Here is a 27796-nt window from a genome sequence, read left to right on the forward strand (position 1 = left end):
ATATCTAAATCAAAATGAACATATAAATTAGAAACTTCTAGTATCTTTATAGTATAAACACATACTATTTGTTTAAACTCATGGGGGTAGAGAACGATGACACCATACTTTGCAGCCTGATGTCTCAGAGCCTGCAGGATTACGTCCTACTGAAAGACACTGCCATGCTTCTGAAAGATTGGCTAGAATCAAGTATTGAATTGGTTTTGGCTTCCAGTACATTCTAAATGACATTATCAGAGTAAAAAAGTCTCTTCCTTGCATAAAATGCTTTTTTTTTTTTACATATTATTAGGAAAATAAATTTTGGCTAAACTGCAGCCTACAACAAAACTGGTAACAACATTTTCACTCTCTTTTATACTTCATTTTCCAAAGAGCATGTAATACACTACTTGCAATTAAGCATTCATTTATATCTAAGTTATAGTTATACAGGAGTTACTTTAAGGAAGAAAAGTTTGATAAAATCAGTATATTAAAGTCAAACATAAGTTTGTTTATAAACTCCAGAAAACAGAAACAGATGAGATGAGAGCTCTGTAAACATCAATTATATGCATCGACCAGGTAGATTGTCTAAGAATATTAAACTAAGTGGGCTTAAGTCTAAATTGAGATAGAATATTTACGTTTCTTCTCTGGGATGAGAGCACCTAAGGCAAGAAGCTAGGTAGAATAGGTAGAGTAAAAGTGCCTCTTACAGAACAGGAAAACCATAGCACTTACAACTCACACACGTTTACTCCCTGACCCAGGAACCTTACACAGTTAGTGGTTATAATCTTCCAGTTTCAGAAATTAATCCTTCATTTCCATGTGTACTTATTGATTTGTTTCCTATAACTTATATACTGTAAAACTGTACCTAGCACCAGCATCATGAAGACCAAATGAAATGAGAAATACGAAAAAAAAAAAAGTTTGCAAACTGCAATGTAGAATATAAATCTTAGTTCTACATTGCTTAGTTATTACTATTGCTGCTTTGGGTCTTTATAAACTACACTGTCAATTAGCACTTAAAATTCACATGCACAAAGAGCTCACTTGGTGCATTTTGCTGTTTATTCTCTAGTGGCTATTAGTAAGGCCAATAAGCTAAATCTCCTGCTATTAACCTACCCGTAACAATCACATTGCAAGGTTACATTCTTCCCCTGAGTCCATGCAAACCAGTGATCCATTTTTCAGAGCATGAAAGAACCTACAATGACCATTTAAAATGTGTATTTTAAAGTAGATCATTTTCTTAAGTCATTTCATAGTGAGCTGCAAGCAACACCATTTCCTTTAAAGCACACACAAAATTTCTACAGACTATATTGAAACCTCTGCCTTCCTACAATTGCTGTGGTATTTGACGTACTGCAAGCAGCACCAAGATATTGAAATTTTAACAGATTTTGATAAATAGCTTACATATTAAATTCTGGTTCCCTAATTTTCTCACTTGATAAGGGTAAACTTGATTTTCTCACTTGATAAGGATGTTTGGGCTTAGCTCAGCATCAGCTGGCAGAAGCTGGCACTGGGGACTAATTCTGTCAAGTCAAATCACCTAAAGAGTGCATAAACTGGGACAGAGAGAGACCTTGGAGGGAAAAAGTGGGTCCCCCCTTCTTGGGTCACTATTCCTGCAGGAGGGCATGAAAACTAGGACGGAGGCTGGGGTGGCTAGACAGAGAGGCACTCAACAACATCCGTGAGGGCTAGATGGTTGAGTTGGTTAGATGGAACTAATACCCATTGACAAGTACAAGAGCCCAATGGGATGGGGGACAGACTGGTCTACTGCTACACATACTGGCAAACCAGGGTAGGGGCCGGGCCTGGGGGGGGTTATTGTGGGTCGCCCCGACTAGGCTGTGGCTCCCACTGGTTGATGTAAGGGCCGAGTATGTGCTGGGCAGAACCAGACTGGACTGCAACACCCATTGGTTCCAATGCAAGTCGGGACTGAAAACAGAACCAACCCAGCAATTGAAACCACCAGCTGATGGGGTGATGGACTGTGCCGGGCCCTGTGCTTGCTAGAACATACAAGAATCTAGTCTGGGAATACCTCAAAGTTTCTTTGGAGATCTCCCCAATCGAACTGCTGGACTCAGAACTCTAACCAAGAAAAGACAGAAGACAGAACGGGTCAATCATTCATCTCAGCTATATGTTGGCAGCGAAATATGGGGCAAACGGAGATTTTATGATGGACCATATCAATCAGTGGACGACCTCATCGAGTGAAACTGGCAGCGATTCATAACTGGAGAACTATTAAAACCACTTCAGCAAATATCTCAGAACATGCCCCACATCCGGGACTTGGGGTGGGCGGGAAACCAGGTGGGGTTTCTCCCTCAATATCCCCCTTTACCTCAGATACATGATGGAAACAATATGGACATAATAGTATTACCCACTTCCCTATACCCCCTGAACCTTTTTTTGTTAACCGTAATTAACTATGTAAACATTGTCAACAATACAATAAAATAAATTTAATTAAAAAAAAAGTTTTTGAAAATCAGACACATAACCATTACTATGATTTTAAAATGTAAAGTTACAGTGATAAATGGGTTTCTGAAGTAGTTTAAAATCTAAATGATTTAATCTTCAAATATATATATATCTGCCATGGTAAAATTATTAATGTGAAGAGGAGTATATCAGCTCAAATAAGTCCAATATTCTAGGATTATGTAAATGTTGGACAGTAAGTAGAAAGCAGCTCTAAATGACTGGCTGAGACCCTGATCGAGCTTAAGTCCTTCAGTAGCAATATAGCAAAAGTGCTATAAGCACAGGCTCGGATTTGAGTGACCAGATTCAAATTTTGCTATTTCATTCCACACCTTGGCATTCTAATCTCTAAAATGGGCCTAACTCGATGCCTCAGAAATGTGTTAAATTTCTTTCTCTGACTTCAATGTAATTTTCTTTTCTGACCAGTCAGATTTACACACAAGGAGAGACAGAGAAAGATCATCCATTTGTTGATTCACTCCCCAAGTGGCCACAACTGCCGGAACTGAGGCCATCTGAAACCAGGAGCCAGGAGCCTCCTCCGGGTCTCCCACATGGCTAAGAGTCCCACGGATTTGGGCCAGCCTCCACTGCTTTCCCAGGCAACAAGCAGGGAGCTGGATGGGAAGTGGAGCAGCTGGGATAAGAACCAGCGCCCGTATAGGAACCTGGTATGTGCAAGCGGAGGACTTTAGCCATTAGCCTATTGCACCAGGGTCCTCATTTGCATTTTAAAACCTCAAACTTAACCTCTTGTAGCCTTTTCATTCTATCATTCATTAAAATTCATAACTCTTAGTGGCTATCACATAAACCGGAGAATATAAACATAAAATCTGAAAGGAAATATTGCATAATAGTTTAATTTTAAAATAGCTAGAGAATAAAATGGTCCATACCTAATACTGTCCCAATTTTATTAGTTAGTACAGAATCTGTCTGTTCCAGCCATCCTCCACCGCTGAGTCCTTCTTTAAACTTAATGAGAATGGACTGGTTACTCAGCAGGACAACAAGAATCCTCATGGCAGCAGTAACGGTGGTTGAATGCAGGTGTTCTTCCATAAACATCATGATCCAATCAAAACCCAGCGTTCTGACCAGCTCTTCACATGCTCTATTCCAAAAGAGTTAAAAAAAATAATTAATGTCAAGGAATAAATGAATAATGAACAAACATTAAATAAAGATAAGACGGGTTCATTCTTGAGATACTACACATTTCACAGCTTTATGTAACAAACAAAAAACAACCAAAAAACTCTATTGAAAGCCAGTAGCAATTTCCTTCTTTTCCCTGATATAAATGAACTAGTAATAGCAACTGTCTATCAATTCTAAAAAGGTTTTACTTACTGCAAATTGATGCTTGTCTTCTCTTTAGATGTATAAACTAATTTAAGCAAGATGTCTAGAAGTCTGTTCCTCAAAAGTATAAGATTAGCAGACACAAGACCTCCAAACTCCTCTTCAGTTCCTAACATGAACATAAACACACTAAGTAAGCGAGGATAAAGCAGTCAATATGCGGATCTTTGAGATCTCATCGAAAAACTTAACTTTTTTTTTTTAACAATATACGATATAATAAATAAACTGGATTGTATTTTCCATACAAAGATCAACTAAGCACACTCCTAGCAGATTCAACAACAAATGACCATATATGTCCATTAGCAATTCTTCTCTGTTAGCAACTAGATGGTTAGGTGATAGATAGCCTTGCTGTAACAAAAGGATACACTAGCATAACCTTGTCCTGCCCATTTATTGTCATTTGTTTATCCTTTCATTGTCTCTTAGATATAATCTCTTTCTGAGATTAAATATTATGCTGTATCACATTCACATATAAATGCATGGATCAAGTATCTCTGATGTCTTCTAAAGTAGCTATTGAATATTTTTTTTCTCTCTCTCTCTCTCTTTTTTTTATTCATTAATTACACTGTATTATGTGACACAGTTTTATAGGTACTGGGATTCTCCCCACCCCTCCCCAAACCCTCCCACCATGGTGGATTCCTCCACCTTGTTGCATAACCACAGTTCAAGTTCAGTTGAGATTCCCTCATTGCAAGCATATACCAAACATAGAGTCCAGCATTTTATTGTCCAGTCAAGTTCAATGGCTTCTTAGGTATACCCTCTCTGGTTTGAAGACAGAGCCAGCAGAGTATCATCCCGATCAATTAAAAGCTCCAACATACTATCAGTAAAAATTTACATCATTATGGGATTAATTGACATAGTAATGAGTAGCCAATATGTTAAAAATAAATGCTAGTTCTTAACCTCCTCTGTGACCACCTCATTGACATTTCAATTTTAGTTTATACACAACATATAACATACATAGCATAACATGTTATACATAACATCATAACTGGAAACAATGATTCAAAGTTCATCTGTTCATTGCACAGAAAACCACGAATAGCTAGAACCATCCTGAAGAACAGGAAGTTAGCAGGGGGAATCACAGTTCCGGACCTCTGGACATACTATAGGCAGTGGTTATCAAAACAGCCTGGTACTGGCACAAAGATAGAGAGGAAGATCAATGGAGCAGAATAGAAACACCAGAAGGGAACCCACACAGATACAGTCAAATAATCTTTGACAAAAAGACAAACGACAATCCAGGCAAATGGGAAGGTCTGTTCAATAAATGCTGTTGGGACACTGGTTGATAGCCTGCAGAAACCAAAAGATAGACCCACATCTCTCACCATACACTAAGATCAAATCTAAATGGATAACAGATCTAAACCTACATCCAGAAACCTTCAAACTTTTGGAAGAAAATGTTGGAAATACTCTGCAAAATCTAGGGGTAGGTCCCGACTTCCTAAAAAGGACACCAAAGGCAATAGCAATCAAGACCAGAATAAACAAATGGGACCTCATCAAACTAAGAAGCTTCTGTACAGCAACGGAAATAATCAACAAAGTAAAAAAAGCAACCCACAGAATGGGAGAAGATCTTCGCGCACGACATAGGTGATAGAGGGCTAATCTCCAGAATATACAAAAAGCTACAAAACAACCAAAATGTCAAAACAAACAAGCCACTCAAGAAATGGGCACGGGAAATGGGCAGACACTTCACAAAGGAACAAACCCAAATGACAAATAAACATATAAAAAAATGCTCAAGTTCCCTGGCAATAAGGGAAATCCAAATTAAAACATCAATGAGGTACCACCTAATGCCAGTAAGACTGGCCCACATGAATAAAAGCACCAACAACACTTGCTGGCGAGGTTGCGGGGAAAAGGGAACCCTACTCCACTGCTGGTGGGGCTGCAGGCTGGTACAGCCTCTATGGAAATCAGTATGGAGAACATTCAAACAACTCAAATTCAACATACAGTATGATCCAGCAATAGCACTCCTAGGAATATATCCAAATCACCTGTTTTATGAGAAACCAACATGCACTCCTATGTTCATAGCAGCACAATCAGTAATTGCAAAAACATGGAAGCAACCAAAATGCCCATCAACAGAGGATTGGATAAGAAAGCTATGGTTCATCTACTCCATGGAATACTACTCAGCTATTAAAAAAAACAAAATGCAGTTCTTTGTGGCCAAATGGGCCAAACTGGAAACCATAATGCTAAGGGAAATGAGCCAATCCCGAAAGGTTAAATACCACATGTTCGCCTTAATTTAAGAAAAACTTATCTTTTAGAAAACTTTTTCTCTAATTCTTTCCATTAAAGTTGAAAACAAAAAGGATTGGTTAAATCATTTGATTAGGAATCCTGAAAATCATTCATTTCTGGTTGGCATTTTCAAAACCAGTATAAGAGAGGCTATGGCTCCTTTTTTTCCCACATGAATACTTCCCGTCTTTTCTCAACAGAGAAAGCCATCAAATGAAGACCATATGAACAAAAATGGTCACACCAAGCCCACACTCTCCAACAATCCTGAACTTGTGGCTTCTTTTTGAAGGAATAGGCTACACTTTCCAGGTTTAAAAATTGAAGATACGCAGCATAAAACTATTCAAATATTTAACACATAGAGGTAAGTTAGAATTAGAAAGTAAAGACGAGAGGCAAATAAATGAGAGACAGTGGAAACAAAAGGGAGAAAGATGGAGAGTGCACCGGTCCCCAAGGCACGAGGCAGCCGGTGGCCCATGATGGCCTTGAGGTTCCTGCTATGTTAGGGAGCAGCTGTTGGCTGATGGACCCCAATCTGCCTACTTTCCTTAAGAACCAAGACCCTACCTAAACTTTCCATGATTACATACCTCTGTTTGGGCAAGGGACAGTTACTACCTTTTAAATTGCCTTTTAAAAGGCAGATTTAGCACTTTATTCATTATGGATGTCTCAAGGTTAGTAAGCAGACCTCCAGATCTCATCCTCTTCTAAGAGGCATAGACTGACAAGTTGTCTTATCAACATACATCACAAAATCTGAATTATCATAGCAGCTACTTTTTATAACAAATTTTTAGGATAAAGTAAAAACCTATGCAAACATTAAACATTCAACATTCTTTGTACTTTATTACATTTAGTTTTTTCACTCTCATTCAGGCATCCAATAATTTTCAAACACATTAAAAAAATAAATTCTAGAAGAAATTTCCAAGTTAACTTTCATTCAAACTATTGCTTTTTTCCTCATGGCATCCCTCTTTGATGACATTCATACGATTCTGTGTTGATGTGTGTATCACTGTGCAACATAAGCCATTTGTTATCAGTAGGTGTGTAGTACATCATATTTGTAGTACATTATATTACAGCTAACCCAGGCTTTGTCTGTTGGAAATAGATAATAATAAATGTTGTGCACCAGGGGCAGGCATTTGACCTAGTGGTTAAGACACTGAATGCGGAAGTGGTCATTGTGGTGAAGCACGTTAAACTGCCACTGGTACTTCTTTTTGTTTTTGTTTTTTTTTTTTTTAAGATTCATTTATTTTAGTAGAAAGGCAGATCAGATCTATGCAGAGACAGAGACAGAGACAGAGAGAGGTCTTTCATCCATTGGTTTACTCCTCAATTGTCTGAAATGGCCAGAGCTGAGGCAATCCAAAGCTAGGAGCCAGGAGCTTCCTCTGGGTCTCCTACAGGGTGTAGGGTCCCAAGGCTTTAGGCCATCTTCAGGAAACTGGGTGGAAATGGAGCAACTGAGACAGGAACTGGCATCCTTATGGGATCTCGGCACTTGCAAGGTGACGGTTTAGCTACGGAACCATCACGCCAGGCTCCACTGGGACTTTTGTATACCACATCAAAGTGCTGGTATGAGTCTTGGTTCCTACACTCTTATCCTGGTAATGTGTCTTGGGAGATAGCTGATGTTATTCCAAGTCCAAGGATCCCTGGCACCCATGAAGGAGATCTGGAGCAATTCTGTGCTCCTGGCTTTGACTTGGCTCAGCCATGACAGTTGTAGGCATTTGAGGAATGAATCAACACATGAAAAAAATCTCTCTTCCTCTCTCTACTGCTCTACCTGTATAATAAATGAATAAATCTTATAAAAAACCACTGCAGTTGATATGCCCACATTCCATATCAGACTGTGTGGGTTCTAGTCCCGGATGTGCTCACAACTCCGCTGTCTACTAAGGAGCCCCCTAGGAGACAGTGGGTAATGGCTCATGTTGTTGGGTTTTCGCTACCTATGTGGGAAAGCTGGACTCCCAGCTTCAGCTTGATCTAGCTGCAGGCGCTGTGAGCATCCGTGGAGTGAACTAATGGACAGAAGCTCTTTTGTATATCTCTCAGATAAATAAATTAAAAAAAAAATATTTAAGGTCACTAAGAGTAGCACTGTCCTTCAACTTTACTATTTCAAATTGCAATACAGTGATAAGAATACCAGTCTAGTCAACTTAATTTATGGATTTACACATCCTTACCACATTACTCCATAGCAAAGAAAATTTTATCAAAGTATTGTGGTTATTGAATTGGATAGCAATGAAACGTGGAAACAAAAAACTGAATATCCCTACAACTTTCTCATACTTGAAATAAATGTGTTGTATATTTCCAAAAATCCTTATTGTTTTCCAGTTCATATTTGTTTGGATTATGTTTAACCACAACTTAGAAATAATGTTTTCATATGCTAGGATAACACATCAATTAAAAGTTCAGACTGTTGGCTTGAATCGAACAGACTGAAATGTGGCCAGTATTTTAATCTTGGCTAAGACTTTCCTACGGAATGCAGTAAGATTACACAGCACTTAACAAACTTTCACTGCTTCCCACTGATCTGCCCCCCCCTTTTTTTCATCCACTGCTAATTTACTAGGCAAACACACACCAATGTTGTTCCAAACAAATTGGAAGTAACTTGATTACTCACAGGTCTGTGTCCTGGTTCTGCATCGGTCACTAACATGCTCTGTGACCTGCAGCAAGTCCCTGAGTCTCTGATATCCCTCAGTCTCTCCTTTGAAAATCATGATGATAATGCCAGTTGATCTTCCTGAAGAGGCCCAGAAGAGGACCCTAAGCACTGGATACCCAACAAGCAGAGAATCCCACTAGGCACAGGCACTAGAGTTATTTCTTCTTCCCCACCAGCTGGGCGGGGGTGAAAAGGGTTAAAGGAATCATGTACCCATACATGTCACACTACTCTGGAATAATGTAACAGACAGGAATGCAAGGAATGCTGAAGAAACATACTAATCTGTGGTTCTAATCATAGAAGTTAATGCAATAGATCCTTCCAAAGCTTCCCAGGAAACTACACGGGAACACTGGAAAAAAGATGCACCAAAAAGAAAGCAGAAACAAAAATGAAAGCCTGCTTGACATGAGCCCGAGACTCCCAGTGTTTTAATACCATACATACATAAAATGATCCTAGTAGAACATCATTTCTCCAAGTGACTACTAAATATTTACCTGGGGTATGAAATAATCATAATATGGATGCAATTTGTTTTGAAAGATATAATTTTACAAATCAGATAACGATCAAATCATATTATGAGAGCTTACTACGTAAAGGAACATTGCCATGTATAGCATACAAATAAAGAAGCTTTTATTTTTTCAAGCACATTTCACATCCTATTACATTTTGTAGGCAACCTCTTTTTCTATATGCCATTTCAGTTTGACATAAGACAAAAACATCTGGCAAAATCCAAAAGTAATAGAAAAGTTAGGTATGGTTGTTACATATCATTCAGAAGAAGAAAAGGCGCAGTAATTGTCAACCACCAGGTTCACGAAGTTCTGGAGTTAACTCACCAGTGTCAGGCTTCTCTTCATTCTTTATTTCCATAACTACAAATTTCTCACAAACAGCAAAGGTAGGCAAAGTGGAAGAAATAAATTGTCCAAACCTTTAAGAAAAGGGAAAAAAGGTCAAGGAGTTTATTTTTCCCTTCCCCAAACCAACCAAACAAAAACATAAGATACAATGAAATGAATAAAATCTGTACCGCCTTAATCTTTTTAAGACTCTTTGGGTAGTTGTATTTAGTTTGATTCCTTTCAGACTATCCAAAACAATACATAATAATGTTTTCAAATATAGAGAAGGGGCCAGGCATGGTAACCTAGCATCTAAAGTCCTTGCTTCGCATGCGCTGGGATCCCATATGGGTTCAGGTTCTAATCCCAGCGGCTCTGCTTCCTATCTAGCTCCCTGTTTGCGGCCTGGGAGGACACTGGAGGATGGCCCAAGCCCTTGGAACCCTGCACCCACGTAGGAGATCCGGAAGAGGCTTAAGCGTCCTGGTTTCGGATTGGCACAGTTATGGCCATTGTGGCCACTTGGAAGATCTTCTTTTTCTCTCCTCTACATATATCTGACTTTCCAATAAAAAAATAACAATTCTTTAAAAAAAATACAGGGAAGATGTATGTGTCTAGAAATTTGAATTATTTTGTAAGAAAACTTATGCAAAAGTCATACAGTCAAAGATAGATAAGCAGAGACAGAGAGTGAAAGAGAGATAGAGACAGACTTCTATCTGTTAATTTACTCCTCAAACCAACAGTTGAGGCTGAAGCAAGGAGCCAAGAACTCTATCCTGGTCACGCGCATGAGTGACAAGGGTAAGTAAAAGCACTTCAGGCATTTCTGCTGGCTTCCTGGGCACAGCAGCAGGAAGCCTGATTACAAGTGAAGCATCTGGGAATCAGACCTACACTCGGATATGGGTACCACTGTCACAAGGGGCACTTTGCCCCACTGTGCTACAATACAATACTGGCCTGCAGAAACACAAAATATGCAATGCAAGAATCCAAGTAGTTTCAAAAACCAAATAGAATAATCCATATTAAAATGTTCCAATAGGCTGTAGGCAACTGGTATAGTGGGTAAGATACTGCCCGAGAAGCCTGCGTCATGACGGTGAGCCTAGATTCCAGTTCGGGCTCTGTTTCCAATTCCAGCCTCTTCTTCTTCTTTTTTTTTTTTTTAAGATTTATTCATTTTTTATTACAGCCAGATATACAGAGAGGAGGAGAGACAGAGAGGAAAATCTTCCGTCCGATGATTCACTCCCCAAGTGAGCCGCAACAGGCCGATGCGCGCTGATCCGATGCCGGGAACCTGGAACCTCTTCCGGGTCTCGCACGCAGGTGCAGTGTCCCAGTGCATTGGGCCGTCCTCGACTGCTTTCCCAGGCCACAAGCAGGGAGCTGGATGGGAAGTGGAGCTGCCGGGATTAGAACTGGTGCCAATATGGGATCCCGGGGCTTTCAAGGCGAGGACTTTAGCCGCTAGGCCATGCCGCCGGGCCCCTAGCCTCTTCTAATGCACACCCCAGTGGGCAACAGACAGTGGCTCCTACCAACCACACAGGAGACAGTGATTCTCATGCTTCAGCCCTCAGCCTGATGTGGCTGGGCATGATGCTAGCTTTTGGAGAGTGAACTAGCAGATGGAAGATTTGTATTTATCTCTGGTTGTCTGCCTTTCAAATACAATGAAGATAAACAATGTTTATGAAATGTTCTAAAATTTGTGGATTTAATATTTACAAATCCATTATGGTTTAGGTGTTTAAGATCTTATGTTTTGGAAATAAGCTTTTTTTTTTTTACTATGTGACTTTGGACAAGTAGTTTAACTTTTTTAGGCTTCTTTCCTTCTATTGTGAAGATAAAACAAGCAAATAAACATCCTTTGGATTTAAGGAGAAGAATCATTACAATGCCAGGATGAATTCCAAGTAAATATCGTGGTAACGGTAACTCTGTAAAATAATTCGCAACCTTCAGTTTGCAATTCCACCACAAGGTAAACATGTATTATAGAGGTGGGGGAAATATAAGCTACACAGATTAGAAACGTGTTCACTAAGAATAACCTAATGAATTGGAGTGATTTCACCTGAGAGCCCCATGAACTTACAAGAATAGTGGTGATCAAATATAATTTAAGCCATTTCCAACATGGCAAATACTTTGATTAGGTAGTTTGTTTGTCTACCATTTTCAGTGAGAAAGGGATTATCATGTGAAGGTGAGAATAGTTCTGCTAACACTCCATAAGTATGACTTAAATTTTATTTTACATTGGCAGCAAAAATTATGTATTTTTTAAAAGAATGAATATGAAACAATAAAATACAAATATCTGTTGAAGGACTCTACTCGGAAAAGAAGTTAGGCCCACTGAGTGTGTAACGGTGCTTGTGCACACTTACTTAAGAGTTAGCACAGTTCAGGGTGTAGCCCCTGTGATGCTAGCATTCCATCTGGGTGCCATTTTGAGTCCCAGCTGTTCTACTTTTGATCCAGCTCCATTCTAGATGGGAAGCAGAAGATGATGGCCCAAGTGCTTAGGTCCCTGCACCCATGTGGGAGACCCAGATGAAGCTCTTGGCTCCTGACTTCAGCCTGACCCATTCCTGGCTGCATGGAAAGTCTCTATCTCCCTCTCTTTGTAACTCTGCTGTTACAATAAATATAATGCAGCTTAATTTTTTAAAAAAGAAAAAGAATTAGCAGGGATTAAGGAAGAGGTCTGGACTAAAATTGCCTATACTGACTTTTCGGTAAAAGCCAATCAGCCCTTTCGGTAAAGGGCAATCAGTCTTATTGGGCTAATTCTCACATTTCGTCATTATTATTCTGCTACTTTCCACTGGCAGCAATTGGCTATGCCTAGTAAATGGCAGGATCCCATGCCATTGAATGCTTTCCATGACAGGCATGGTACTGGCCTAGGAAGCAACGTCACTCATTTTAACCTCACTGAGACACTTAGCCCGCAAGAGGACGCACACCATGTGCACTACCTGAGGAGATCGTTGCTATTCGGAAAGCCTTGCAGCAGGAAGCTCAGCACGTTACTAATAGCAGCAATTGTGGGCTGGGACAACGACATATCCCGAAGAGTTAGGAGTAGCTTTGGGATTAACTGGAATTCTCTCATTAGCTTGGCATTCTTTGAAGCTTCACTGTAAGAGAAAGCAGATTTCATGCACTGTCCTCTCCATAACTAAATGGTAATTAACTATACGGTATCAGCTCATACCTGGACTCTGTGAGCAGTTCAATAAAGTGTTCAAATAAGGAAAGATGCAGCTCATACGGAGCATGGAGCCAGACCTGTAACACAGAACAGAGGCAAATGCAAGGTTAAAAACTATCCCAATTCCAATCCGGAAAACAGCACAGCATAGCACAGCTACATTACTCCATTGTACAAAATTTATTAAATCGAACTGCTTTATTACTTCATTAATTTTCATTTTGTGAAGCCTTACATGTAGGACAAAAATCACTCTACATAGGTCCAAAATAACAGGGATAATGAAAATATCATGCTTCTTAAAAGCCATTCTTAATGTCTTACATGTTAAAGAATGTAATAAAAAATGAGTACAATGAGAAGAGATGCTGGTAATAACCAAACCCAAAAAGCCACAAAACATACATCTACATATAAAGGTATTTAAAGTGGAAAATATCGGCAGATTACACCAAACAAACAAACAAACAAACCAAACCCAATTCATTGTAGTTGCAGACTTAACCATTGAAACAATTTTAAATGAAGAATAAGAAAATCACTAAGAAGAAAAGACCGGAGTACTTGCTTCATGAGACAATACCAAGTAATGTAAGATCTATGTAATCGTTGCCCAGAGAAAAGAACAGTAGAAGACATATCAGTTGAAGAACTAATGGCTCAAAAATCTCAAATTTCATCAAGTGATAAAGCCACAGATCAACAAACCTCAAGGAAAAGAAATATAGAGGAAATTCAGTGAGTAACATACTTGAAGGATGAAAAGAATGCGGTTTCCTAGGATTTTATTCCATGTAGAAATATTCTCCAAAATAAGAAAAAAAGAAGACTTTCAGATGGGAGAACTCATTACTAGACAGACAGAACAAAAAACGCCAAACAATTCTTCTCCAAGTGAAAGAATTGTATCTCAGGGAAATCTGATTCTGTACAAAGTAATAAAAATGCCATAAGGACCGGTACAGTGGCATAACAGCCCAATCCTCTGACTGCTGGCACCGGCATCCCATATGGGTGCTGGTGTGTGTCCTGGTTGCTCTACTTCTTGATCCATCTTCCTGTCTATGGCTTGGGAAAGCAGCAGAGGTTGGCCCAATGTGAGATTCTGCATGATGCCATAAAGTGAGAAAGATACTATAAAAGAAGGAAAATTTTTTAGGTGATTTCTTTCATTTGGACATTATGTTTTCATAAAATAAATGCAACACATGACTTAAGTTACTGGATGAAAACAAGCCTGGTCTCCTAAGCATTCCAAGAATCCTTTGTGCCTATCTTTGTCTCTGTGCTTTCAGACATTTCTATTTCTTTGTCTTTCTTGTCTAATGTGTTAAGTTTTGGGGGCATGGACTCTCACTTGTATCTTCGTTTCTTGGCAACTAGTACACTGTTTGGGAAAAAAAATACTCAATTAATGCTTGCTGGAAGAATGAGAAGTAGGCATTAGAGCTCTGAATACCAGACTCAGTGTGCAGGAAAGGAAAATCACAGAGCCTGTGACGTGATTACGGCAGAGAAAGGCTGAGGTTACAAAGCATATACCACAGCCTGAGAAAAGCGGGAAAGAAGTGAGAGTTATCCAAGCAGGAAAGCGGAGAAACGACTAGGGTGTGGATGTCAATGTAGCAGCAGAAAGCGCAGACTACATGAAATGTGGAAGTTGAATCCACATGACACTATGAACCGCTTACACACAGGGAGGAACAAGGAAGCTGACTTTGATCTCTTGCTTCAGTGACTAGCAGAAAGGCGGTGTTATTAATAGAAAGGGTGAAATCAGAAGAAAGAGCTGGTGTGGGGAGAGATGTTCAGTTAACATAGAGCTGGGACCAAAATAAAAAAAAATAAAATAAAAAAAAGAGGGTGGCAGGGAAATGTTGAGTAAGTAGTTGGAAATAAATTTAGAATTCAGTTGATTTAGATTTGAAATTTAACTCCATTGACATGACTCTGTGGGACGGTGTCAGAATCTAAAGGTCAAAAACAAAACAAAAAGGAAAAGAGTGCAACTGGACATTTTTATGTAAGAGAATGAAAACTTCAAAGCCAGAAATTTATAGAAAAAATAAGTAATGAGAAAAGAAGACACTACATATCATAACAGTGATGTTCAAAAGGCAGCAAAGGAAGTAGGGGTTGAAATAATAGAGAAACAGCAACAGCAAAGGCAGACTAGAGCTATGGATACTGAGAACTAAATATTAGTCACATTTTAACTCAGGAGGAGACAGCCAATAGGCTTTGAACACACAGTTTTGAGGAAGCAATCAGCCTTGTTCATCAGGGATTCAACAGTAGACAAAGCAGAGCTCATGGTGGTGATGAGGAAGAAGAGTGAAAAGTGCAGACAAAGTCACTAGCAAAACAGTAACAGCAAGGCACCACTCTGGGCTATAGGGATAGGATGGAAAGGTAGACCTGCCCTCTCCACCTAATGCCAACACAATCTGCAGTTCCACAGGGACATACTATGCAAAAGCTGTGGAAAAGAAGTTAAATGGAGCAAGGGTAGTGGTGATTAAGGCACTTTTAAGCTTTGATGGAGAATAGAACAGCAGAAACGGGAATATTGTTGAGTTTGGCCTTGTGGTATGGAAGGTTAAGTCATCTCCTGTGACCTGGTCATCCCGTATGGGTCAGTTTGGGTCCTGGCTGTTTCACTTCCCATCTGGCTCCCTGCTAATGTGTCTGGGAAAGCAGTGGGAGGATGGTCCAAGTGCTTGAGTCTCTGTGCTCACGTAGCAGACATGGACCTGGCTCCTGGCTCCTGGCTCTGGATTACATCAGTCTCAGCTGTTGTGAACATTGGGAAAGTGAACCAATGGACAGAAGATCTTTGAGTAACTCTGTCTTTCAAATAAACTTAAAAACTTAAAAAAAAAAAAGAAAAATGGAAATTTTCCTATTTTGGCAAAATGAGTGACAATTTATTACGCAGTTGTATTATCTAAAATCCGAGGTCTAGATTCCCATCTCTTAAGAAAACATTTCCAGTATAATTGATGACCAGATGGTTGCCTCTCACAACGTGCCTGGTGAAACCAGCCATTCAGCTAGTTAAGTCAATGTATTTCACCATTTCACTCTTACAGTATTTTTAAAAGGAGTATTCTTGAAGAGGAGAAACCTCACTATTACTATATTTTTCACATATATTTTACTAAATGATATTAACATGAGCTTCATAAAATCATAGAAGTTTAAATACATCTTACAGATAAAAAATTATCATCATAAAGGATAAGAAGTAGATTCATGGTTACCGGTAAATGTTCATATACATACCTCAAAGTCACACAGAAGGTCCTGGAAAGCAGTTGAATTTGGAATAATGGAGGTCTCATGCCCACTGTCAACAGTTCCCACTAGGGAAAATGTCAGATGGAGGATGTGGCTGTTCAGAAGGGAACGTTTCTTCTTAAGTAGCATGGCCAGCAACTAGAATAAAGTGATAATAAACACCTGTTGATAAATCAACACCTGTATGTGTCACATGCAGAATGCCACGTAGGGGCCTGGTGTGATGGCTCGGCGGCTAAATCCTCGTCTTGCGCGTGCTAGGATCCGATGTGGGCACTGGTTCGTGTCCCAGCTGCTCCACTGTCTGTGGTCTGGGAAAGCAGTGGAGGATAGTCCAAAGCCCTGGGACCCCGCACCTGCATGGGAGACCCAGAAGCTCTTGGCTCCTGGCTTTGGAATGCCTCAGCTCTGGCCATTGCGGCCACTTGTGGACATAAGATCTTTCTGTTTCTCCTTCTCTCTGTCTTTCCAATTAAAACAAGTAAATCCTTTAAAATAAAAAATGTCATGTGTTCTAATCTTGAGGCTCTTGTACTAATTTCTAATTTTTTTTACCTGGAAACATACTATTAGAAAAAATCAGAAAAACAAACTACCACTCTAAACACCGATACCGTTTTGATACTGACCTCTTGATTCACATATTAATGTATAAACTCTACCCAAATGAATTTTTCCTTTGGGATGCAGTCTTTATGATTTCAATTTTAAAAGGTTGAAAGATATCCTATGCAACAATTACAGAAAAATTGATTGTTCTGATACTGTTGGTGCCTTTAGATTCTTCCTGTTTTTGTGGTAAACAATGGTGCAGCAATCTTTTTGATTGTAATATCTCAAATTCTGTGACTAAGTTTACACAATACAATTTGGTAAATAATGCATTTATTATAAAAAAGCTAATGGCTAAAGTTGTAGGAGGTATTTGAACTGAATCTAAGATAGAGGCATTTGATCTTGCTGCAAGTGCTTCTTCGTACAATTAGATTTCTGACTGAATTTCCCAATTGTGGACATCTGAACTCCGCACTTCTCTAATTCCACATGAGCTTTTAGGAGTAGTGATCACATACTTTTTTGATAACAGCTTCACATGTTCTAAGTTCAGGAGGTAGGAAATCAAAGGTTGCTGAGTGGAGGGGAAAATAAAAAAGAGAATTGGGAAAGCCAGGATCTGCCTCAGATTTAGAAAACTCTTGAGCAGAAAACGTGACCCTGTTTCATTTCATTTCATTTTCATTGCTCAAATGATCTGAATGCAGGTGCCGTCCATCTCCAGGAGATCCACACCTACTGTGGATCAAGCCTACTGTGGATTCAACCAACTGTGGATCAGAAACGCCAAAGGGAAACCAGTGTCTGCACTGACGGATTTAGTTTTTATATTCTCATTAGTCTTTCAACAATATAACTATCTATATAACATATACACTGTGGTGATATTGTAAATATTCTCCAGATGAGTTAAGGAATAAGTAGGGAGGATATAGGCCTGTTACTCACAAATACTATGCTGTTTCATATAAAAGACTTGAACATCTGAGGATTTCAGTATCGTAGTGGGGTCCTGGAATCAATCCCTCATGGATACAAAGGAATGACTATATTCGAAAGTCACAAAGATAGAGTGGAAACTAACTTAGGGGGTTAATAAATAAGACAGGATGAGATGGGGAAAAAATAATTTAATGTAATGAAAACAACTCACATTGTCTTATGACTTATGTTATTTCAAATAAAACCTACATTATTAAGTTGACTTGGACATAGCGTAACTCCTCCAGGGAATAAAACATAGGAGTAATAATCAAAATTAGAACATTCTTTGGTACAACGTACAGGGAAGGCATTGCTTTACAATTACAAACCTGGTAGCCTTTGATCCTTTCCATCTCCTTGCTGGCTAGTGGGTTACTCTTGACCACACAAACCAGGGCCTTGACTGCTGCATACAACCCTTCCACATCGGAGGCCATGGCCACTAAGCCCAGGATGGCTGCAGCTCCTCCAATGTACTGTAAAGTAGTGGCAACAGGCTTAGGGACAAATGTTCTTACTCCTGATTGAAAGATAGTAAAAAATAATTACAACAAACTCCCCAAGTGGGCTAAAACTGAATATCATCATTAAAAGTTTTTCTTAAAAACAACAACAAAAAACAAAAACTCTTCTATTCAAAAATAAAAATACGACAACAACAACTAAAATGCTGAAGGCAGATTTTGGGAGAATACAATAAAAGCTAATGTATGTACTCTCAGAGCAGAATCAAGAGTAAAGGAAGGGAAGATAGGACCCGGGTTTTACAGCAAGCACACAGGTGCTCCCAAGTCCCAGGTGCTCCTTCCTGATCCTGCTCCCTGCTAAACACATCTTATGAGGCCACAGGTAATGTCAAGTCCTTGAATCCATACTCTATATGTGGAAACCCCAGAAGGAGGTCGGGGTTCCTGGTTTTGGATGGGCACAGTCCCAGCTGCTGCAGATATTGGGGAAGTAAACCAATGCATGGAGGATCTCTTTCGATCTGTCTCTTCAACTTTCCAATAAAAGGATAATAAATAAATTTTTCTTTTTACAAATATGCCTTTTGGATTGAGTAAATGAATGTGTTTTGGCATAAAGAAACTATTACCAATGCAATTATAAACAGGAAATATTAAAGGTCAGAGGTGAGCACATGATGGGGACAATAACAGTTGCCAAGGACTGATAAAGATGTAGAGCATTCCAACCAGAAGAGTACATTTTGTTGTTATTTTTAAAAGGTAGTAACATTAATACTGATTTGCCCATTAAGTGGCAAAATCACAGATTCTGATTTGGATGGTTTGATTGGATTAGGCCTTGAATTCTTATCTAGTAAACAAACAAACAAAAACATCAACTGTTCTCAAGCAAATATTATGTATGTGGCTCTAGGGAATGTCCACCAGCACACTTGCATCACACTCAGATGTTGTGTTTATACTCAGAAACCCGATCTTATTTTTAAAATAAAAGAAGCATTCATGAGGCAAATCTGCTACATGTACTAAACTACAAACAATAGCTCTGAATTTTAACAGCTGTTTCTAATGTTGTAGGAAATACACCTAAGGATTGCACAGAAGTGTGTATGTAGTTTATGTTGAAGAGGAAAAAGTTCATGAGATTTTATAAAAGATTAATATTTCTAGAGTTGATGGCAACTTGATGATGTTATATTAATGTCTAAGCATTATAAATACTAGTACAGCTCAGTGTCATAAAATATAAAACTAAATGCTATCCCTCAAATGAGGAAAGTGAATGCAAATTGGAAGGCAAATAAAGAAGTGAGAAACAACAAATTTAACTGACCCAAATATCCAATCAGAGCAGCCCCAACAGTCCGCGCAGGTCCATTAAGGTGTCCCGCTGAGTTGTGCACCAGCTTCACTGGCGTGGCATTCTCATGGGAGGAAATGCCTAACTGAAAAAGAGAAAAGGAAAACACTGTAATTGGAGAAAAAAAGTCTGAAAGTTTGACTGCAAAAGAGGAAATGCCTGGTTGGTGACACAGCTTTTCTCCATCCTTATTAGAATATATTAAAAGTCAGCATTCATCTTTTACATGTAGAAGCATTTTTATTTCCTTACATTAAAGAAGCAACATCCTTACCTATTTAAACATCAAGGTCTATGTTGAAACTAGTGCATCCATTTCTAAAAAAAAAAGCATTCAAAACATCCATCTTCCCCACAATGGTGATCCCCTGCACGATGCTTCCATTAGACTTCACCTTCATCACTTTGGATTCCTTGGTACCTTATTAATATTCTCCATCACCTGTCTGAATAACCAAGTTCAGGTTCCAGTAGGTCGCCCTGTGGTGGGCCTCGGGGCACTGTGGCACTAATTCATAGTGAAAGAGTAGACTCATCCGCTGATTAACTAACACTCTTATCCAAGCAGTCAACAGATACAAGAACCTACCCCGGAGGGCACTCAGCCCACGTGGGCTGGGGCTGATTTCAGGAACATACAGGTCACCCCATGGGAGCGCCTAAGTCAGTTCAGGCTCACAAGCCTCAAGATTTTCAAAAATGATTCTTACTGACCAGTATATCAAGAATCTTGGATCTCCTGCATGTGAATTAAGTGAACAATTCCTGTCCTATCATTTCAGCACAGAAAACAAACATTTACTTTCATCTACCTTGGCCACTCCCTGGATGTAAAATAGCATTTTTAAAAAATGTGCAAACATGTCCAAAGCGCGGAATCTCACAGAAAGCAAGTTAAACAACAACATAGTATTGTTTTTTTGTCTGCGGGTAGCTGTCAGAGGGAAGCCAGGATGGGTACAAACAAGTACATCAGGAGCTATGGAAAAAGCAGCGGTCAAGTTGATGCGTTTTCCCCTGAAGGTCCACAGCTGGCATTACAGTCAGCAGTCTACATGCCACAAGGTGCCCCACAATATCTGGTTCAACACGAAGTTCATGATCTGGGAAACAGGGCCAAGCCAGGTTCTGTTCTATATAGGATTTGTGTACACTGTCACGGCTGCAAGTGCCTGGATCCCAAGTCAGCAACCTACAGAAAGGCTGCCCATCATGGTGCTAACCAGTTAAAGCTTGAAGGAAACTCCCAGTTTCTTGCTGAGGAATGTGCTTGGCAGCACCATGGGGATCTGAGAGTCCTAAAGTTTTACTGGGTTGGTGAACATTCCATGGATAAATTCCAGGAAGTTATCATGAGGACTTCAGTCCATAAAGCTTTCAGAAGAAATTCTGATACCCAACAGACACCCACACTAATCCTCAAGCACAGGTAAAGGTTTGGGCTGACATCTGCAGGCTGCCGGAGCTGCAGCCCTGGAAAGAGTGACATCTGTATCGCAGTGTACCAGTGGTTTCATTATGCAGCCTGTAGGAGGTGTGATGCTCTCCAACTGCACCATTACCGCTGATACAAGTCAAGTTTGTAAAACTCCTGCCTAATCAATGATTCAATCCAGTGAAAAATCATTCTGAATAAAAGAAATGTTATATTTTATAGAAATACACAAACATACACATAAGGATGAGTTTTCAAAGCAAATACAATCCCAGGGCCTTCTCTTGTTTAGTGTAGAATTCAATTTATGTGGGGCTTGGCAGTGTGGCCTAGTGGCTAAGGTCCTCGCCTTGATCCCATATAGCCGCTGGTTCTAATCCCGGCAGCTCCACTTCCTCTCTATCTCTCCTCCTCTCAGTGTATCTGACTTTGTAATAAAAAAATAAAATAAATCTTTAAAAAAAAAATAATTCAATTTATGCATGGTTCATGTTCCTTTCAAGCACGAGATACATGTGGCCAAACACTGCATAACAGTTGTCAACTTTTACTGATCCCAGCGCCCCTGGGCCCAGCCGTTGGTAATCAGCCCACATGATTGTTATGCTCACTAATGTTGACTCCTCAATAAACCCCAAGGCCAGCTGCCACTCATTCTACCTGACGGCTTAACAACTTTCCCCAGTGAATCACTGATTTCTGTAAAATGGCACCTTCCTTACGTTATTGCTTTCTTGCTGAGTGCTACTTCTTAATGATATCTGTAGGTTCTTCTGCATCTCCCCACCTCCAGAATATGAAAATGTTCCTGGTTTTCCTTAATCTGTATCTATGCTTGGGTGAATATAGAGTGACTCATGGCTTTTAATCTCACTCGCACACATCCATGACACTCAACCCTCTCTCCTGAGCGCCACATTCTTTTTCCCAATGGCCCCGATACAAAGATGTCTAGTACATTTCTCAAATATTCCAAGCAGCATTCTCAATAATCCCCCCAGTCTCCTCTTTTTGTATAGCTTTCTCCAAATCAGAAAAGGTGATTCTGCTTTCCTGGTTATTCAAGAGAAAAGCTTTGAGGGTACTTCTGACTTATTTCTCTCGTATGCTACATCCATTCCACATTCTAGTGTCTAAAACTCTTAGGTTTTCAAAATATATCTTGAATCTGATCATTTTTTTTTCACTGCTACTGCTCTCACCCTGGATAAAACTCCAATAATCTTTTGCAGAAATTCTTTGTTGTGGGGCTGGCAATGTGGCATAGCAAGTAAAGCTATTGCCTGCAATAGGATATCCTATTGCCCATAGGATACTGTTTGAGTCCCAGCTGGTCCATTTCTGATCCAGCTCCACGACAATCTGAGAAAGTAGTGGCAAGTGGCACAAATGCTTGGGTCCCTGTATCTACATGGGAGACCTGGAAGAAGCTCCTGACTCCTGGCTTTATCCTGGCACAGGTCCAGCCATTGTGGTCATTCAGGGAGCGAACCAGTGACAGAGTCTCTTTCTCTTTTCTTCTTCCTGTGTAACTCTTTCAAGTAAAGAAATCTTCAAAAAAGAAAAAAGAGGAAAAGAAAAGAAAATTTCTGTTGTACTGGCTTCATTCCATTTTGCATCAAACTATTCTCAACTGACATCACAGTGATCTTGGCTGAAATTTAATCTCACTCCTATATTTGGGACCCATGTGATGCTTCTCATCTCACTTAGTAAAAGCCAAGGTCTCCATAATCACCTTAGATCCTCAACAATCTGGTCTCCATAACCTTTCTGGGCTCCTGTCTACTGTCCAAGCCTTATCTTACCTCTCAGAGGAGGGTATTTAGCTTAACAATGAAGACACTTCCTCAGAGAGTGAATGAGTTGGGTGCCCAGTTCTGACTCCAGTTTCCTGCCAGTGCAGATCCTGGGAAGCAGTATAATAGTTCAGATCATTGAGTTCCGATCACCCCTGTGGGAGATCTGGATTGAATGGGTAGCTCCTGGCTCCAGCTCCAAGCTCGCTTTGGCCACCCACTGTAGACAGTTAGGAGAGTGAGCCACCAGGAGGGACAGCCCTCCTCTCTCACCTCTCAGTGAGGCCTCCTTTGAGCACCATATTTAAAATTCAATGACTTCTTTGTTTCCCCTTCCTTCTTTAAGTTTTCTACATAGAATTCATTACCTTCTAACACACATTAGGATTTTTTCAATTATTTCTTTAGTTATTATTTTCTGGTTCTTCCACTAAAGTGTAAGAAACAAAAACTTCACAAAATTTCTTCTTATCCATTACTATGTTCCAATGAAACAGTGGCTGACACATAAATAGGTGATCCATAAAAAAAGAAATCACTGAGTGATAGCTTTAAAAACAGTAATTACTTCTTGAAGTCCAACTCCCTAAGAGCCAATAGATATAAGAATTGCTTATAACAGAATGGACTCCTCATTTTTCTGACTAAAGGTAAACATTTAAGGTATTCATGTTAAAATGAAGATACATAAATCAAATATAAAACATGTATGGAATAGACTATTTTTAAAGATCACTTATCATTGGATGGTATCCACAATGAGGCTCTGAAACATCTTCCCAGGGAAAGTGGGCCGATGAGCTACAGAAAAATCATTCTGCTTACCTGCTTAGCAATGGCTTTGCTGTCCAACTTGTTATACACTTTCCGGATTCTTGCCACTGTTAGGGAGGACACAGAAAGCGCATAGAGGCCAAAAGACACCTTCTCCTCCGGGACTAACGATATGGGAGATGGGATTACACCTTCAGATTTCACATCTTTACCTTCAAAAGAAGGAGAGCTCTTGTTCAAAATGATCAGTTATCCTCCTTACCCTACACAGGCTTTTTTTTTTTTTTTAAATTCTTACTATCATTCTTAAGTGGGCAAATCTGAAAACTTAAAAAATTGGAATGAAGAATCAAAGACTTCATTTTCAACTCTTCATTTCACAGAAAACAAAGAAAAAACTGCTGAATCATAGAATTCTACATTCCCTTCCATGCTTTACATATAGCATAATTTAAAAAACGAGAAAGTGGTGTTAATTGTTAGCTAACAAATTAAGTCCTTCTCCTATGTTCAAAGAACAAAAGAGCAAAAAGGAGTGGAATTTCTGTAGCCCTACAGAACTAGGCCATCTCCCAGGCCTGCATACATATCTCCCAGACAACAGACAAGCGTTGTTATGAGCACATGCTTTGGAATCCGAAAACATGAGTGTGAGTATTACTTGAACACTTAAAAGATGTATGCCCCATATATTTGTGCCTCAGTTTTCTAATCTGTGAAACGAGAGTGAAAATGACAGCTCATAACCCAAAGCATTAGCAGAGATGAATGAATACATGTCACAGGTTTGGAACAGCAAGGTGCTTCATGCAGATCACCTTGCCTGGTGCTCCATCTGTGTTCCCTCTTAGTAGATACCATCTCTAGGGGTTTGACTGTTCACAACAGATTTGTCCTAACAGAATAGGGGGGATGGTAATGTCAGTTCATTTTACTTCAGGTTTTCCCAGAGAGAAAGGAGGTTAAAAAAAAGTGGACTGGGAAAGTAATGAAGAAAAAGTTTGTTAACTGTTCTGGTCTGTAGAGCATACATGTGTATTTCCTGGACTCTTTATGCTTCTTTTAACAAGAGTACCTGCACTTTCAACCATTTCAGGTCAGAGCAGAAATTTCAGGACAAAAATAAGTTTGAGGTGACTCTTACAGGATCTTAGAGCCAGTGAGAGAAAGTGGATAGTGTTGAGGCATAAAGACAATCAAAATAATAGAGTATGATAAATAGAAAACATCTTAAATAGGAACTGTCAAGAGTACCATGGTGTAGACAATCAGAGTACAGGGCCCTTGTCCCAGGTAAACATATGCATCATTTTACACACAGACATATGTATCTCTACTGCAGGAGTCAAGACTCAAACAACTTAAAGAAGTTACTTACATGGCATACATACAGCCTGGAAGCTTCCAACATAATTTGGTCCAAGTTCATAAATGGTAGTAACATTTGAAGGAGGCAAAACTTCTTCTAGAAAATGTGTGGGTCCCAGGCGCCAAACTAATGATGCAATCTGGCGTTGGGCAGGTGGAGTACCAATGTATGCATAGACTGTGCTCACCACTGGGGGATTTGTAGAGCTTGAGCCCCCAGGAGTACTGTGAACATAATGAAGCTGCAAAGAAGAAAAAAGCAAAAATGTAAGACATGAAAGAATACCTTAGTGTGTATATTTTCATTTTCCAAAGGTTTGCAAAATTTATAGAAGTTCAAAAACAGATGGGCTTGAGAAATCTAAGGACAGGGAAAGATTCCTGGATCTTAAAATGTATATCAGATAGGGTGGTGAAAAATTTGCTACCTAATTTGATTAAAGCAAATTATCCAAATGCTAAAAATGGGAAGAATAAAATAATGGATACTATCATTACCTGAAGGTTTGTGTACCAAATTAATGATGCTTCTCTAAAATTTCTGGATTGAAAGAAATCAGAGAGCTCTTCAACATGGGATTAAAGCAGTCCAGAAATTGACTATGGTAACTTAAATGTGAATCAGTTAACTAAAATTATTAATGAAAAATGTTTTTCAATAGAGAAAAAGTACTACGAAGACAGAAAAGTGAAAGATCTGGACATAATTTATATGCACACATTAATTTTAACGCAAAATACTAAGTACTGTTGCATGACATGTTCTGATTTCAAATTACTGTTAATTAACAAGGTGACTCAATTACTACTTAATTACTTCGTAACAGGTATAGTATGAGATAGGAGAATTAAATAGCTGCTTGTTGTAAAGGCATCTTTGATTGCATTATGGAATGAGGGACATTCCCTGTGACCACTTTGTCATAACATCATCTCAGCTTCAGACCACATCTTGACTGTATATATTATACAGTAGTTTTGGTGATGTTAACAGTATAATGTAACAGTAGGTGAACTGAATTTGATTTTATGAGAATGCAATTACTCCAGGAGACAGGGATCATGACAATGTAAACACATCAATAATGAATCTACTCCCCCTAAGCTCTGGAATCTGAAAACATTTTTATTTTCAATGTCACTAATGAATACTGAAGGAGCAATCATCTGGGGACTCTACCAACACATTTCAAATGTTATCTCATATACAAAAATACCAATGTCCCTATCAGGGGATTCATTATGTTGAAACACAATTTCACAATAAAACATCATTATCTTTAAGGAGAATATGCATTCAAAGAAGTTGCTGGTTTGAGTGTTTTTAAACTTAATTCACCAAATAGGACAACAAAACTTTACCTCTGATATTTGCAATAATAGCATTGTAAAATGGATTTTTATTTTGTTAAGAATTTAAGGAATTTTAAGTTTGCTTGTTGAGTTCAACAGAAAATAATTACCACCATTCACCCTGATTCAGAAAACAGAATTGTGCCTACTTGTTTAGGTATTACTTGATGTGTCTTCTGAATCCTATGGTATGATTAAGTAGATTAATGTTTATGTATTCACGCATTCAACATCCAATATATGGAACAGTTAGCAACATTATCAAGGACTAAACTGATCGCATCTTTCAACTCACTTCTCTATTTGAAAAAGTACTTAACAATCTACTTAAGAGCTGAAACCTTCAGTAATTTTTTGGTACACTGTAACTTTCCAATTTTTCTCTAACCAAGTTACATGAATTAGTCAATCAAGTTACCCTAATGTATTGTTCAAATGAGAATTGAAGATAAGCTTAAAATTAAGATAGAAATCTCAACAACACTCCAGCAAATACATACACACAGATCACACACGTACACACATCCTAACGCATCTTGAAAAGCAAGTGGGCTCCCAGGCATGCCATGGCTTACCTTCACGGTGCTAACGAGCTGTCCATCAATATACAGGGCAGCAGTGCTGTTTTTCAGCATGCCTTTGCTCATCACCAAAACGAGATGATGCCACTGCCCTTCAACGATAAGCTCTCCACATCGGAAGCGAGCACAGCACGGGAGAATCTCGTAGAAAGAAGATTCTTCACTAAAATCATCAACTGAAATAAAGGGAGAAAATGAAACAAACCTTTGCCAGTGTTATATCTATTCTGACAGTAATTTGCATGTAGATTCTTATGTTTGACTATATATTAAAATGTAAAAAATGAAAAAAATTAAGATAATTCATATTAATCTAATAATAACCTGATCTGCGGTAAGAAGTAAAATCTAGGACTTTTCTTTTTCTTCTCCTTAAGATACACGAACTTACAATGAAATAAATCTATAATATGGAACTATGCAAAAATAAATTAGATAATAACGTTTTAATAAGTAATTAAAAAAGATGAATGGGGCCCGGCGGCGTGGCCTAGCGGCTAAAGTCCTCGCCTTGAAAGCCCCGGGATCCCATATGGGCGCCGGTTCTAATCCCAGCAGCTCCACTTCCCATCCAGCTCCCTGCCAGTGGCCTGGGAAAGCAGTTGAGGACTGCCCAATGCATTGGGACCCTGCACCCGTGTGGGAGACCCGGAAGAGGTTCCAGGTTCCCGGCATCGGATCAGCGCAGCACCGGCCCGTTGCGGCTCACTTGGGGAGTGAATCATCGGACGGAAGATCTTCCTCTCTGTCTCTCCTCCTCTGTGTATATCTGGCTGTAATAAAATGAATAAAT

At 39.2% G+C, this 27796-nt stretch overlaps 1 protein-coding gene across 6 annotated transcripts in view; it reads right to left on the minus strand.

The window, feature by feature from the left end:
* The window catches only part of WDFY3 (WD repeat and FYVE domain containing 3), a 210556-nt gene that overhangs the window by 74864 nt on the left and 107896 nt on the right, over positions 1-27796 (minus strand). For all 6 annotated transcript variants that reach the window (XM_058667081.1, XM_058667078.1, XM_058667080.1 and 3 more), the window contains 11 exons: positions 26998-27179; positions 25080-25311; positions 23753-23913; positions 19667-19778; positions 18193-18383; positions 16310-16462; positions 13028-13101; positions 12789-12950; positions 9781-9875; positions 3883-4003; positions 3426-3643 (listed from right to left, as the gene is read on the minus strand). In XM_058667081.1, the coding sequence (XP_058523064.1) occupies positions 3426-3643; positions 3883-4003; positions 9781-9875; positions 12789-12950; positions 13028-13101; positions 16310-16462; positions 18193-18383; positions 19667-19778; positions 23753-23913; positions 25080-25311; positions 26998-27179 (1701 nt within the window). The remainder of the gene's footprint in view (positions 1-3425; positions 3644-3882; positions 4004-9780; positions 9876-12788; positions 12951-13027; positions 13102-16309; positions 16463-18192; positions 18384-19666; positions 19779-23752; positions 23914-25079; positions 25312-26997; positions 27180-27796) is intronic.

This window comes from Ochotona princeps, chromosome 7, assembly GCF_030435755.1.
Source record: "Ochotona princeps isolate mOchPri1 chromosome 7, mOchPri1.hap1, whole genome shotgun sequence".
Classification (NCBI taxonomy): Eukaryota; Metazoa; Chordata; class Mammalia; order Lagomorpha; family Ochotonidae; genus Ochotona; species Ochotona princeps.